Source organism: Corvus kubaryi, unplaced genomic scaffold (assembly GCF_017639235.1).
Source record: "Corvus kubaryi isolate FWS band 111438036 unplaced genomic scaffold, C.kubaryi_AGA036_p1.0 66, whole genome shotgun sequence".
Taxonomy (NCBI): domain Eukaryota; kingdom Metazoa; phylum Chordata; class Aves; order Passeriformes; family Corvidae; genus Corvus; species Corvus kubaryi.
Genome location: NW_024582054.1, coordinates 28,156,570 through 28,170,500, shown reverse-complemented (window position 1 = coordinate 28,170,500; position 13,931 = coordinate 28,156,570). Strand labels below are relative to the sequence as shown.

Below are 13,931 nucleotides of genomic sequence, written 5' to 3'. Positions count from 1 at the left end.
GCTGCAGAGCTTTCCCCTCAGTCTCCTCCAGGCTATCAGACCAAGTGACCTCAACTACTCCCCATATGTCTTCCCCACCAGACCCTTCACCACCCTCGTGGCCCTCCTTTGGAAGCTGTCTCAGAGCTTTATGTCTTTCTTATTTTGTGGCACCCAAAACTGCCCCCAGCATTTGAGGTGAGGCTGCCCCAGAGCAGAGCAGAGCAGGACAATCCCCTCCCTTGCCTGGCTGGCGATGCTGTGCCTGATGCTCCCCAGGACACCACTGACCCTCCTGGCTGCCAGGGCACTGCTGACTCATGTTCAACTTGCCATCGACCAGGAACCCCAGGTCCCTTTCCCAGCTCCCCTGTCTGTCTCTACATCCAGGTTTGCCCTGTTCCAGGTGCAGAAAGCGGCACTTTTCAAACTTCATACAGTCGGTGATTGCCCAACCCTCTAATTTGTCGAGGTCTCTCTGCAAGGCCTCTGCCTTCCAGGGAAGGAACAGCTCCTCCCAATTTTGTTTTATCTGTAGACTTACTTAGCATCCTTTCCAGTCCTGCATCCAAATCATTCATGAACCCTCTTTTCCCTTCCTGCAGGGCCCTGCATTATGCTGGGCTCACAGAGCTCTTTGTGCAGCCTAAACCCCCTGCCTAGGTTTGGGCTGTCTGAATGCTCTGGAACCAAAAGAAATGTGCACAGGCACAAGAATTCACTTTTTAAAACCACTGAAGAGGCTGGAGAACCCCTGTCTGGCCAGGGGGCTCTGGTGGGCTCCTCAGCACCAGCCAACATCAGGAGTGGGTTCACCACTTGCGGGCATATTAGCTTTTGGAGACTGACAGCTTCAGCTAAATCTGGAGTTCCCCGACGCCTTCTGCTGTAAAAGGGAATTACTGCAATTAATTTGGTATTTACAGGTGGGCTCTATAGCAGCCCAGGTGTGGTTTCGTGGGTTAAAAGCCTCAGATGCCATTCCAAGCGGCAGCCAGTCTGGTTACTATGTATATTTTGAAAATACATTGTTTTCCTCAGGGCAAACAAGTTTAAAACTGGTGTTGCAGTTCAGGTGCTGTTTTGTGTCACTTGAAGGAGGTGATCTGTCAAGAGAGTTTTATTTCTTCCAGAGAGGTCTCTGCATTCAAAACTTTCTCTGTATGTACTGTGGGATTCTGGACAGAATCACAACCAAGTACAGGAGTGATTATTCCATGAATGAACTTACAGTCTGCTAAGAGTGAAGGACTTACTCATGGTTTCTTTGTTTTGTTCTGGTCAAAAACAAGTTATCAAGTAAAGATGTACATTTCTTCCTGAAAGAAATAAAGAAACAAACAAAGAAACAAAGAAAACCTCTAAACACCAAAAACCAAACAATAACAATCTCCCCAAAAGTAGTGACAGAATCAGCAATTTTTCAAAGCCTTTCTTTCATTTAAAAACTCATTAAAACTTCAATGTACAATTTCAATACTAGCACAAGATTTAGAATGGCAATAATTTATATAAAAATACAATTATGCAAGATATACAACATAGATCACTGTGTTGAAAATGGGCCACAATACCTAATGGACTAACTTTGTCTGGTTTCATTGCTCAAGTTCTTCCAAAACTATTGAGACACCTAGAGCAGTAGTACTGAGCACAGTGTCTAACTATGGCTGTAGAATCACAGGATATCCTGAGCTGGAAGGGACCCACAAGGATCATCAATCTCTTCATCCTGCCCAGGACAGCCCTAAAAATCACACCAGTGCCTGCGAGGATCATCCAAACACCAAAATGATGAGAGTGAGTTGCTGAACTGCTAATAGTTTGCAGGTGCAACCACTCTGATTTCATAGAGGTTAATGTGATTTTTTTTTTTTTTTCTGTAGAGCTGATCAGCCCAGTCTTCTGCTCTGTGGAGTGGAAGCCATGGTTGTAGCTCGCAGCGATTCCCAAAAATCCCTTCTGAGCTCCAAAATCTTAGTCCTGCCACTGTTCCTTTATCTGTAAGGATTTCTGCTTTGGCTTTTTCTGCACATACTTGCAAATGCATGCTTAAGGGTGTTCAGCAGAGTTTTCCAACTGCGTATTGAAAGCTCGTGGCCTTTTCTTTCTGTCTAAGGAAGCTACTTTGTACATATTCATTAGCTATACACTCTGATGTTCCTGAAGTTCTCTGGGGAACATCGGTTAATCAGAATGTAATTCCAGTTGGAAAGAGCCCTGTAAGGATAAAGGACAGTGGATCACACACGTTTCATTAACGTGGCATGGGATAAACGTGGATAAAAGTTGTCTGAGAACTGGATGAAATATGAAGAAATAACTAAAAGCACTATTCCACTTGTGGGGAAGGAGTGCTCTGAAACACTGATCTCAAATACAAAATAGATTTGAAAGGGAGCAGCTCAGGCTGCTGGTGCTGTCACTGAAGAGTAAATTTAAGGGCACTTTCACAGAATCACAGAATATTCTGAGTTGGAAGGGAATCATAATGATCACCAAGTCCAACTTTCCCTGAGGTCTGATTACATTTGACACATTGCCACCACTACCCCACTGCAGGAATGTTCTGTTGCCGCTCTCTGAGTCAGCCTCAGGTGGTGACATCTCTTAATTGCTTTGCAAGACTCACCTTCACCAACACCTGCTACTTTGCAAGCTATGAAGGCAAAATAATTCTTTCTGCTCTGTACCAGCAGGCTTGAGCACCCTGCAGGGAGGGAATTGGTTCACCTGCCTGTCTTCTGAATTGTTACCCAGCATAATGGTGCTGAGTGTTTTATTAGTTTCAGAGCAGTGAGCCTGGAGGAGGATCCACTGGTGATTTAGAAGTAGCAGAAAGACCTGACCTGGCAAAGCTTGTTGGCGCTGAGCATTCCTGAAAATAAGTGCTGGTGATTTTTCAGGTTGCTTAATGAGATTCTGAATGTGAAAAAGCAGCCCAAATACATCCCAGATCAGTGAAGGTAACTGTGAAATACCACGATTTTGGTTTATCCTTGAAAACCTTTTTGTAAAAAAAAACAAAACCCAGAGAATAAAAATTACAGTATTTTTCTTGCTACTTTGCTTCTCCTGTGCCTGTGTGAATATTACAGACAAATTGCCTGGTTGATAGCTTGGTCAGCTACGGCAAAAAGAAAAATGGTATTTCATATATATTCAGTGGTTTCCATTTCCAGTAAGCAAATTTAAGGAGCAAAATGGACTGTTGCTCTTAAGCCTGTCTTTCCTGTATTCTATTTCTACCAGTGCTTCAAGAAATTCAGGGCAGACACAGAAGAACTCTGGGTGCCCCCTATGTCTGATTTTATGAAAAACAATGAATAACCATTCCCTACTGACTCTCTGATTAACATCCATGACTACAAAGTTGTCTCCACTTTTCATTCAAGCTGAAATACTTTTTGCACATTGAAGCACTCCTTTGCAGCATGGTCCTGATCCACATCACCTGTGCCACATCCCAGTTCACGGCCTGGAAAACTGTGGGAAGTGAGGGAACCCTGGGTGCCCCAGAGCTCTGCACAGGCACCTCTCTGATACCTCACTGCTTGTGTCCCTTCTTTAGAGTACTTAGAAATACACTGAATGGGCAGAAGCTTCCTCTGTTTTACCAATATCCTGTCCTTGGGATCATGCTGAGCCCTTTGTAACAATTGTCATTGCATTCCTTTTGCGCTGAGACCAGTTTAATTAAGTATATCACATTCTGACCTGAAGTACTACAGACTCTGCCCACAAAACATGTAGATTTAGATTTTTATACTCTAACAAGCAATTACAGGTTTAAAGACTTTTTTTTTGTTTCTGATCCATCTGATTCATCTGTGACACAATCATAATAAATGTTTACCTGTCAGTCAATGCTTTCAACTACTCCAAAACATAATTAGAAATAAACAGGCAGATAAAAATCAAAGTGTAAGTCACAGACATTGCAATTCAATACTGAAAGCTTTCTTAAAAGGGAAAGACAAGCTTGGGACATGGCAAATTGAAGAAAATTCTGCCTTCTGTTTTAGACAGGGTCAGGAAAAATACCAGGATGGATGAATTTGGCTTTGTAAATCTAAATATTTATCAGTCTTACTTCTTTCCCTCTATGCCATGTTTTGCAGGAAACTTACAGTAACAAATCAAAGTGCTCCATTTCAGAAACAGGTGGCAGATAAATAGCAATCCAGACTTCCAAAATATTTTACTTTCCCTTCAAGTTCATTTATACCAAAGCCCTCCTCTCCATGGGTTCATTGTAAAAATTCCCCATTTGTTCTATTCTTTCATTACTAGGCCATTTAGAAAGATATCTAAGCACATCACATAGAGGTGGTACACTGCCTCCTACACCTCTTTAAATATGGAGTTTCCTTAATTGAGTTGATACCAAATGAGTGGATATTGGCCAACTTGCTAGTTCTTCTCTAATGTTTTCATGCTAAAACAGTTAAAGGAATATTCTGGAAATTGTTTCAAGTGGAAAGTATATTATAATAGCTCATGTAGTTGGTCATGTGCCAGCATGCAGCCTGTGTTATATGGGATGGACTATCAGGATGGGCACACATCCCCTGTTAGGCCTGGGGTAAAGCACCACGCCCCATGTGCTCAGTCCCACTGCACTGTCCTTTCTCTGCTCTGCAATATGGATCTGATGATAAAAAAACCCTCTTTGCATAAACCTGCTTTCGCTGGAAGGGCTTGGGGCTGTTTTCTTTTTTCTATGTCCTTTTCTTAGTACGTCAGCCTTAACAGACAACGTGTTTACAGCTGGGCTCAGAGGGCTACACCTGGTTCAAACATTATCTGTTCACAAGGGCCTGTTGGTTGATGAGGACTTGCTAGCACAGAGTTAGTGCCCACATCTTGATGAGTTGATTTGCACATCCAAAAAATATTTGATAAGCCAGTGATGTGCAGGATTAAGGGCTGGCTCTTGAGACATGCTGCTGTTAAGCCAAGGCTCTGCCATCCTGGCACCCCAGCCAGTGCTTGCTCTTAAATTAGCACAGCGTGGTTGAGTTTCAGAGGGTGTTTCTGTTCTGCCAGCCCTGAGATACACCAGTGCTGCTCAGCAGATCAGAACACCCGAGGATCTCACTCACTAGAGGGCACCCTTAAAACTATAAATTATTTTTGCTGTTACAAAGATGTTATTGTTGTGCTGATGGGGTTTACAAAAGAGCAGCTTTCCCCAGGTTTTTTTCATGGTTGCTGTTGTTCCTGGCCCTTCCATAGTGTGCTTTCATTTCTGTAACACAGTTTCCTTTCAGTTTGCTTCTTTCCAGATTATTTAAACCTGTAGTGAAAAAAGGACTATGAGCTCTGACAGTGAGAACTGCTATTGCTGGCCTAACGTGGTGACAAGTGTATTGTTTTCTTTCTCTGCAGGCAACGATGTCTTTGATTTAATACTAGGTGGTTGTCCTAAGAATTCTTTAAATTTTTGTCCAAGCAGTGCTATCCATTATTCAGTGTGGATTTCTGTGGGAGAGGCTCTGAGAGGTAGCTTTCACTATCCCCACACAGTACAAGCATCCTCTCCCACACATGGCTTGGGAAGGGCTGGGCAAAACCTTCCTCACTCCACGTTGCAGCTGCATCCAGCCCTGCTCTTATTATCTTGTTGTGGAAGTGAATCGTTGCTTCGAGACAGCTTTATATGTTGTTCCTTTCAACATTCCCCATGTCTTCTCTCTCCATTCCCCAGAGCATCCGTTCAGATGGAATAACTCAGGGTCCATCTGCTCAGCTCAAAGGGACTGTCAGTGCAGGCTGGCCAAGAACCCAACTCTGCACTCACCATGTCTAACAAACCATCCCCAGCAGCAGCCCACAAAATGTGTTTATTTTAAATATGTGTGGCTGTGTTGTCAGCCCTGCACAGAGATCTCTGTGCAGGGAACAGAAGCTGCACAGAGTCAAGGCAATTCCCTGAATGTTGCCAGGATAACATGGCACAGCTACAGGGACCATCACAAGGACTAATGTGGAAATTTCCTGAGTGCAGCCTTTGCAGATGAAATCCATTTATGCTGGGAAGTCTTGAAGGCACTCATTCTCTGCTCTCTGCTGAGCAGTTTGCATGAGTGGTGTGGTATGAGCTATAAAAGTAATGCTCAGTCCTAGGCCTACCATCCAGGGTGCCAATTAATAGAATGAGACTTTTTTGTGCTGCTGGCATGTTTCCTCTGCATGGAAATCGTCAATGCATTTTGCGTAGGGCTCAGACTTTCATCAGTACCAGCTTTAGTATTTTAATTACATAGTGTGGGACAAATCAATCTCTAGTAGACAAAATGCCTTACCCTATTTGTAATGACTTAACTAGCTAACTTCTTTTATTTCTTTCACTTGACTTCTTTTCCATGTATATTAAAATCTATAACTTATTCCATGTATTTATGCTCAGAAACTTCTTATGCATATGCATTAATATTTTTTGATTTTTTTTTCTGCATGAGGATTTCAGAGAAGATATTGGTGCAACACAATCCTGTCCTTCTTTTCTCCTTTCCTATCTGCAAGATTTAGAAGATCTCCAGATTGTTGGTGAAGGTGTTCAGCGTAGCCTCTGTTTCTAATACTGATCCATTATCACTGCCTAAGCTGTAGGAAGGGCTACCTAAATATACAAATGTAGCACCGCTGTAGCTGGTTCAAATATAAAACTGTGATACTGGCATTGAATAACTGATTGAATAAGGGAGAAGAGTAGCCTGACATTCCTCCTAGCTCTTCAAAATTCACAGCCCCCAACCAGTTTGTCCCAGGCATGGGTTGTTCTTCAGGCCAGGTCCAGCACCCAGCACATGAGCCTCCTGCTTTTTTATTACAACTTCAGTTCTTCTGGCAAAGCTGGAGATGTTACTTATTCCAGTACCAGTATACACAAATAGAGATCACTGAAGCCATATTATTTTTTCTGCAGAACATATATACTAACAATCAGTGGACAAAATACTCAGGGAATGGGTTTGATGTCTTAGTCCCCTTTTCCAATAATCTCCTTTAGAAGGTATAGATAGAAGCTTAATGCTGTTTCAGAATGACAAGGCAAACCTTTTGTGAACTTACTCAGTAAATGTCTACAAGCTATATTTTATCTCAGACAGACATGACTGAGGCCCCGTTGGTACAGCTACAAACAGCATTCCTGAATTCTGAAAGATCCCGGCTTCCAACGAAAGCATGAAACAGTGATAAGAGTCATTGCCAAGGTCACCACAAAGGCACAGCCTCAATGGCTGGGAGAAATGAAGCACAAGAAAATTGAAGTATGAAGTCTGAACTGCACTGCCTGTTTTCAATGCTATGAGGTGGGAACTGAGCAGCAAATCTGTGACCATGGTACTGACATACACTTGACTGTGCACTGGGAGCAAAATGAGTCTTATCTGTCTTGAAACTAGAACATCACATCATCTTGCTAATTCTCCTTTTCTTCTTCACCCCTTTACTAAGGACACAAAACATGCCATTGCAATGGATACCAGCAGACATGTAGCAGGAATCTGTGGTACTATTCATCAACATAAGTAATAGGAAGCACCTTCCCTCCCTCTTCTGGCCATTATCCCCCTCAGTACAGCCCAGCAGACCATCTGCTTTATTCAAGATGCAAGCGCACTGTTGGCTCATACTCATCCTGACATCTCATTTAAACCTCAGGTCGTTTTTGACCTGAGCTGCTCCTTAAGCAGGTGCTTCCCAGCGTGTACTGAGACATGGGGAACCCTGAGCTTCTTCCTGAGCTTCAGGAGCTTTCTATGGCCCAGCGCCCAGGCTTATCAATGTCTTTGCCATTTGTCAGCCACTCTGGAATTCAGAGCTCAAAGGGCAGATTTCCATTCATGGTAGAGGGTTGCACTATTTTAAGAATCTCAATGGAAACATAACTCTAATTACTGTAGGTTTGACACAGGGAGTTTCCTCTTCAGAAGCAAAGAACACCATGAAACACCTTTTTATTATCGTGACTGGTAATACACTGTATTTCCACACTTGTCATTTTGTCAGACTCTCCAAAAGCTGACTCCAGCACCACTTGCTTGGGATCTTTTCCATTTACAGGCCAGCCAGGCCCACAGACCTCAGTGGCAAACACCTTTTCCTCACATTTGAAGAATTAGGCCCAGCTAGCATGAAAAGTTTTGTCTCCTGTGGGGAAAGATGAAGGTGGATACTGCCACTTCTGCTGGAAGGGCACGTATAGTTGACTGTATTCTGCAGTCCTTAAGAAAACTTGTCTCCAGTGACTCTGCCCAGGGTATTTTAAGGATTTCAGCAGCCACCTAAACTGTTTGAAGTGCTCTGCCACTCCTCAGGCACTGTAAAGGTATCACCTGAAACCCAACACTGCTATCTGAGGCACTATTTACAGCCCTGCTATGTAAACTCTGGTGTCTGTGCTCAGCTCCTGAAAGGTAATGCCTGTCACAGGAAGGGTGTATTATCTTGAGACTGTGAAAACATTCAAATGCACATGTCTGGGTTTTTTTATCCCTGACAAAGACATTTTCTTGCCAAACACATTTATTTAGATAATGTTAAAATTTGTACTGTTTTCAACCACTGAAAAATGCAGCTGTTGGCCAAAATTTTTTTACCTTAATGGAAGATATAAAGTGTATGTACTTACAAAAGACCTTCTTTCCTGTTTTATTTTTACCATCTCATGGAACTGATGGGCAAATATTTAATGAACAGTGTCTGCTCCAGAAATCTACAGATATTAAAAACACATGAAAGTATTATAGAACAACTAATTTCCTGTAAGTATATGAGATTAAATGGCAAAATCTTGAAATCTTTCTGTAAAACGCACTCATTATCAAAGCTTGTTTGTGATGGACCAGTGATTTGGGAAAAAAGGACCCAGTTCCCCACCTCCCTGAAGCAGGCTGTACAATCCCACTTCTCTCATGCCATGGATCCGTGTAGCACTGTGGCAGTCGAGCAGGCTCCATGCCTCAGGCATCCTCTTTGTCATTGGCAACCTGGATCTAATAAAAAGACAAAGCAAGCACTAACACACTCACTCATTAGTGACCAACAAACCCCTGGGTTACAGCTGATGGACTGCCACAAACAGGGACTTCTAAAGATAAGACGATTGGAGCTGGATTTCTTTTCTTGCCTGATGCCTCGTTAAAAGGGTGATGTGAGCTCATCCTTTTTGCCAACATCTGACACTTTAAACCAGCTCTCTGATGAACATGAAATGTTACTGGACAGGAGGCAAAGCCACTTCCACAGGGAACAATGAGTGGGCTAGAACTTGACCTCATGTTAAGAATTACTGTCAGAGGAAAGGGGCAGGAATGTCTATTATTTCCTCCATCCCAATCATCAGACACAGCTCTCCAGCTTGGGTTTGGTTCTTTAAAATTTTTTTGTGTGTTTGTGGTTTTTTTGGGGGTTGTTTGATTTTTTGCCTTAGGCATTGCCAGCCTGACATGGATTTAGATGACACTACTTCAGATGCTTCAGCTGCCAAGCCCATTCTATGTGAAATCAGACATATGTGCATTTATATTTTTATATATAACTGATGCAAAGGAATGAAGAAATACTAATTAATTAGCAGATCAATTCTCATACAGGTCTCAGGCATTGCCCTGAGTGGTGTGTGAGGCATTGACCTGCTGTCATTTACTGGACAGGTCACTTACCTGCTGTTTCTGGCTCCTGAAACAGATGAGAAAATGAGTGGTTTCTGTGGAGGCTTCTGGAAGCCCTAACAGTACTTATCTGAAAGCCCTCTGAATTATAGAGGTGTTAATTGTTTATCTGTGACAATATCGACCTTTGCTTTCTCTCACAGTGCTGCTGATAAGGAGCTTCATGGAGTTCACATCAGTTGTTCTGAGCCAGCTTTTATTGCAAGAATTTTTGCATAAATTGGAAAATGTATTTTTCCCGCATAAAACCATTGGTCACTCAGGTGAGCTAACTAAAGATGACTAACCACGAAGCCCAGTGGTAAAGGTAGATCCATGCTCAGAGTTTGTAAATGGGAAAGGGAGACAAAGTTTGTGGACTTTGTGAAAAAAGGCCAAACACTGAAAATCTGTAGACTGAGAGGAAACATACATTCGTTCACTAATGCTGCTACTTATTTTCTAAAATTCATGAAATATTAAACCAGGTTTTTGAATGAAGTTTATTTTGTTAAAAAATAAGAGAAATAGAGACCAAGCACTGTTACTTTAAATCTGTTTTAATACATCTTCAAGGACAAAATAAACGGGTGTGGATCAAAAATCATCTGAAAAAAATCTGCATAAGGTGTAAGTATAGATTGCACATTACTATGGAAATGCTTAATTTTCTTTCCTGTTATAAAGTGCATTATGCCAGAACTGTAAGACCATATATAGCCAAATTAAAAAATTACAAAAGCTTCAAAATCCTATCCTGACTGTGTTAGGAAGCATATATCTGACTAAGAAGGCCATATTGTAAGGGTTAGTGTCAGAAAATATCTCAAAACTTTCTGTGCAGGAGTGAATCTATAATTGCTACTTAAAAAAACTATAATCTTTACTACAAATTACAGCTTTTCAGTAAACGTTTACCCTTATTCTTCCATCCAGATATCAAACAGGATGATGCATCAACCAGTTTTAGCCATTATTATTGAATTTGGCTGGGGAGAAAGAAGTACTTAAATTCATCACAGTAATTGTTATTAAATGAAATTCCAAACAATACAAAATAATATACATGGAAAACAGCCAAAATTAAAGGAACTTTACATTAAAATGTTCTTATTAAGCACTGTGTCTCTCAGTAGATTAAAGAGCTTTTTGGTAAAAGCCTGAACTTACTCACATTTAACTCAATGTCAGCACATATAAAATCTAATTGGAGTAAAACTTTCATTTAAAATATCCATGCTATGAAATGAAATGCATTATTTTTATGGTAACAGAGTAAGTCATGGGATAATTGCCTATTACATCATGCTCACTGACAACATCACTGGGCTTTTTGATGAATCCTTGAACGCAAAGACGGGCCATGTGGATTTAATGGATACTTAATGGAAAAAATGGAAAATAAAAAGATTAGGTGGAAAGTAATCCTGTGAAAATTAAGGTATAAAAGCTTTTGTCTTCAATATGCCAAGTACTCAGTTTAGATTTGTTAATTTAATCCAGTTATGCAGCACACCAAGTGGCTTGTTGGTCACTGTGGACTTTGCCTATAAATCAGCCAAAGCTTAAATATAGTGGCCACCTCCAGGCACAAACACATGGAGGAAGATGGGGCCAAGAAAACGAACAGCTCTAGATCACTCAGAGGGCAAATGTCACAAGGTTAAGCCATGTGAAAACAAAACTTACTGTATCTCCAAGCATCTTTATGCTTAAAGTGTCTCATATAAATGAGGCACACTTCACAGTGCTTGTGATAATTAGCACTTTCCAAGTACCTTTCAGAAGTGCTTCACAATCATTAAATAAGGTCAGAAATCTCATTGGTCTTTCATCACAACACCAACAAATACCATGGAGAGAGCTTCCTCCTCAATTCAGATCAAGGACTGCAGGGCTTGACCCAGGGAACTCCAAAAGGCAGTGTTGAAGAGGTGAGGATGTATTCCTAATTGCCATTTTACAGATAGCAAAACCAGCAGCAGTGAGACTAAACAATTTGTCAAAGACGGACAAAGGAGTTAAAACAGAAGTAAAGATTCACAGCTTTGGGCTTTTTTTTAAATTTTTTTTTTTTTCTAGAGAAAAAGGGTATTTGCTTGTGCATTAAGCCAGACTCTATAATGAACTGGGGCATGGAGAGACTGCACCAGAGATGGATGGTGTAAGAATTCTGCCTTACAAGCAGCAATCCATAAAGACTTACATTTAGTGCTTTGCACTGGTACTTTTAAAAGTGTTTCTTGACACATATGGCTTTGAACATTATCTGCTATTTGATATTGAGTGAGATGAGACAAAGGGGATGAGTATGGCACAAGATCCTCCTGACAGGTTTTCCTTTTTTCCCCATTTCTAATGCCAAGTGTCATCGTTTTGTACCCTTGGAGTTACCATATCAGAAAAGGGCTATTTTTACACAGTACATAATGGCATCACTGAGGATGTGATGCCATTTCCACAGCCCATGGGAATGATACAAAAATACTGCTACAGCTCTCTGAGACATATAAAACAGGAACATCTACTTGGAGAATATCGCAGTTAAGGAATAGCTCCATCTCTAGAATTATCTTTTTCCTCTTTTTTATCTTTCTTATTATCTTTTTTATCTTTCCTTATTATCTTTCTTGAAAAAGGTCGGCCTTTTTTGAGAGCTCTTGATGCATAACCATTATAAATTAGAAGATCCACAAAGAACTCCAAGTACATTCTTGAAGATTCTGGGACCTCTCCACAGCTTCTCCATCTCCCAACCCTGGCTGCCACGTGTCATGCCCTTTTATAAATAGGCATTACATTTTGCTGAGGAAGGTCAAAATGTGTGAGGGGTGTAAATACTGCACCAGTCATCATTGAGTCATGCATTGATTTATTCTTGGAAACTTATGAGCTGTGGAAGCGAGTGCCTTACAGAGCCACAAGTCTCAAGTTCCTCAACAGAGTACTACAGTAGAACTTGGGAAACTACAGTCACAGGACTAGCAGGAAGAAATGTCCCAGGTTCATGGAGAAAATGCAGCATGCTGTCTCAGCTCCACTCTGCTCATGTGTTTTGTACCCTGAGGAGACTCTTCCTTCCACCTTCACTCACTCCTTTCCCTACTGCATAAAAGAAAGGCTGCACACCTGACAGCCTCCAGCCTGTTAGTACACACCACAGTTCAAAGAATTATTACACAGGTCAGCTTTGTCCAGTTTGGCCCCTTTACAGATGTTATCTCAGTTACTAGGATAGGCTTTGTGATAAATACATTTTAGCTGCTCTCCATTCATTTTAGTAGGCTGTTAAAAATGTTATATAAAATTTATACATAATCGTGTTTGCTATGCTTTGTGCAGTCAAAAATACCCATCTAACTTTGCTGTATTTTATAAACTGAAAATCTTTAAATTCAACCAATTTCAGTGCACAATATCTGTCCTAGTACTGCCAACCCAGATACACAGATATTTTAAGATTTGAAGGAAAAAATCCAAGCTTTGCAATTCCAAAGTTATCCAATAATTACTGGAAAAGGCTTAATATTGGTTTCAACAAGAAGAAATACTATATAGGTGTAAAGTACTTTCAAATAGCAACATGGATCAATTGAAAAAAAATTATTTCCCTATTTTGTTAGGAACACTTTTTTGGACTTTTTTTGACGACGGACATCAAGGGGATTTTACACTGAATTTACTGAGAACTTAAATAAAATGTTACAATACAGAATATATGTTGTGTTTCTATTTAATTCCTAGAAGAAATTGCTTGTTTTAAATAGCATTTCCATTTAAAGAGAAAGCAGTAAGGAACCGATGAACACCAAGCTGTGCTTCTCATCACTGAAGTTCTTCTTTTGTTTAAAACAGCTGGATCATCGACTCTCTTGATTTCCCAACTCCAACCCATTTAACTAGGGAGGAAAACACATCTGTTAGAACAATTGCTGAGAGTAAATACTATAATCAATGTACTGGAATAATTTTCACCTTTCATCATGCTTCACTACAGACTGACCAATTTTAGGAAGGAAGTTTCATTGTCAAAAATCTCTCTACTCCAGCTGCACTACTGGACTAAAAGTGCAGTATACTGAAGTTTGAAAGCATGAAATAATTATACCATAAACACAAAGCATTGCTGATGGAAGACCTAATAGAAAGTCAGGAATGTTTGTTGCAGGTTTAAGTGCCATTGTTTTGAGTGACAGGATGTTTAGCTACATCCCTGCAGAGAGGAAGCCAAAGCTCTGCCAGACTCTGAAGCCCGCATGATGTGGAACAGGAGACAACGATGCCTACATA

At 40.9% G+C, this 13,931-nt stretch overlaps 1 protein-coding gene across 1 annotated transcript in view; it reads right to left on the bottom strand.

Annotated features, from left to right (window-relative positions):
• Positions 1 to 10,185: 10,185 nt before the first annotated feature.
• ADSS1 (adenylosuccinate synthase 1) overlaps positions 10,186 to 13,931 on the bottom strand; it is a 28,112-nt gene continuing 24,366 nt past the window's right edge. Inside the window, exon 13 of the mRNA XM_042047475.1 lies at positions 10,186 to 13,540. Within this exon, the coding sequence (XP_041903409.1) occupies positions 13,488 to 13,540 (53 nt within the window). The 3' untranslated portion in view covers positions 10,186 to 13,487. The remainder of the gene's footprint in view (positions 13,541 to 13,931) is intronic.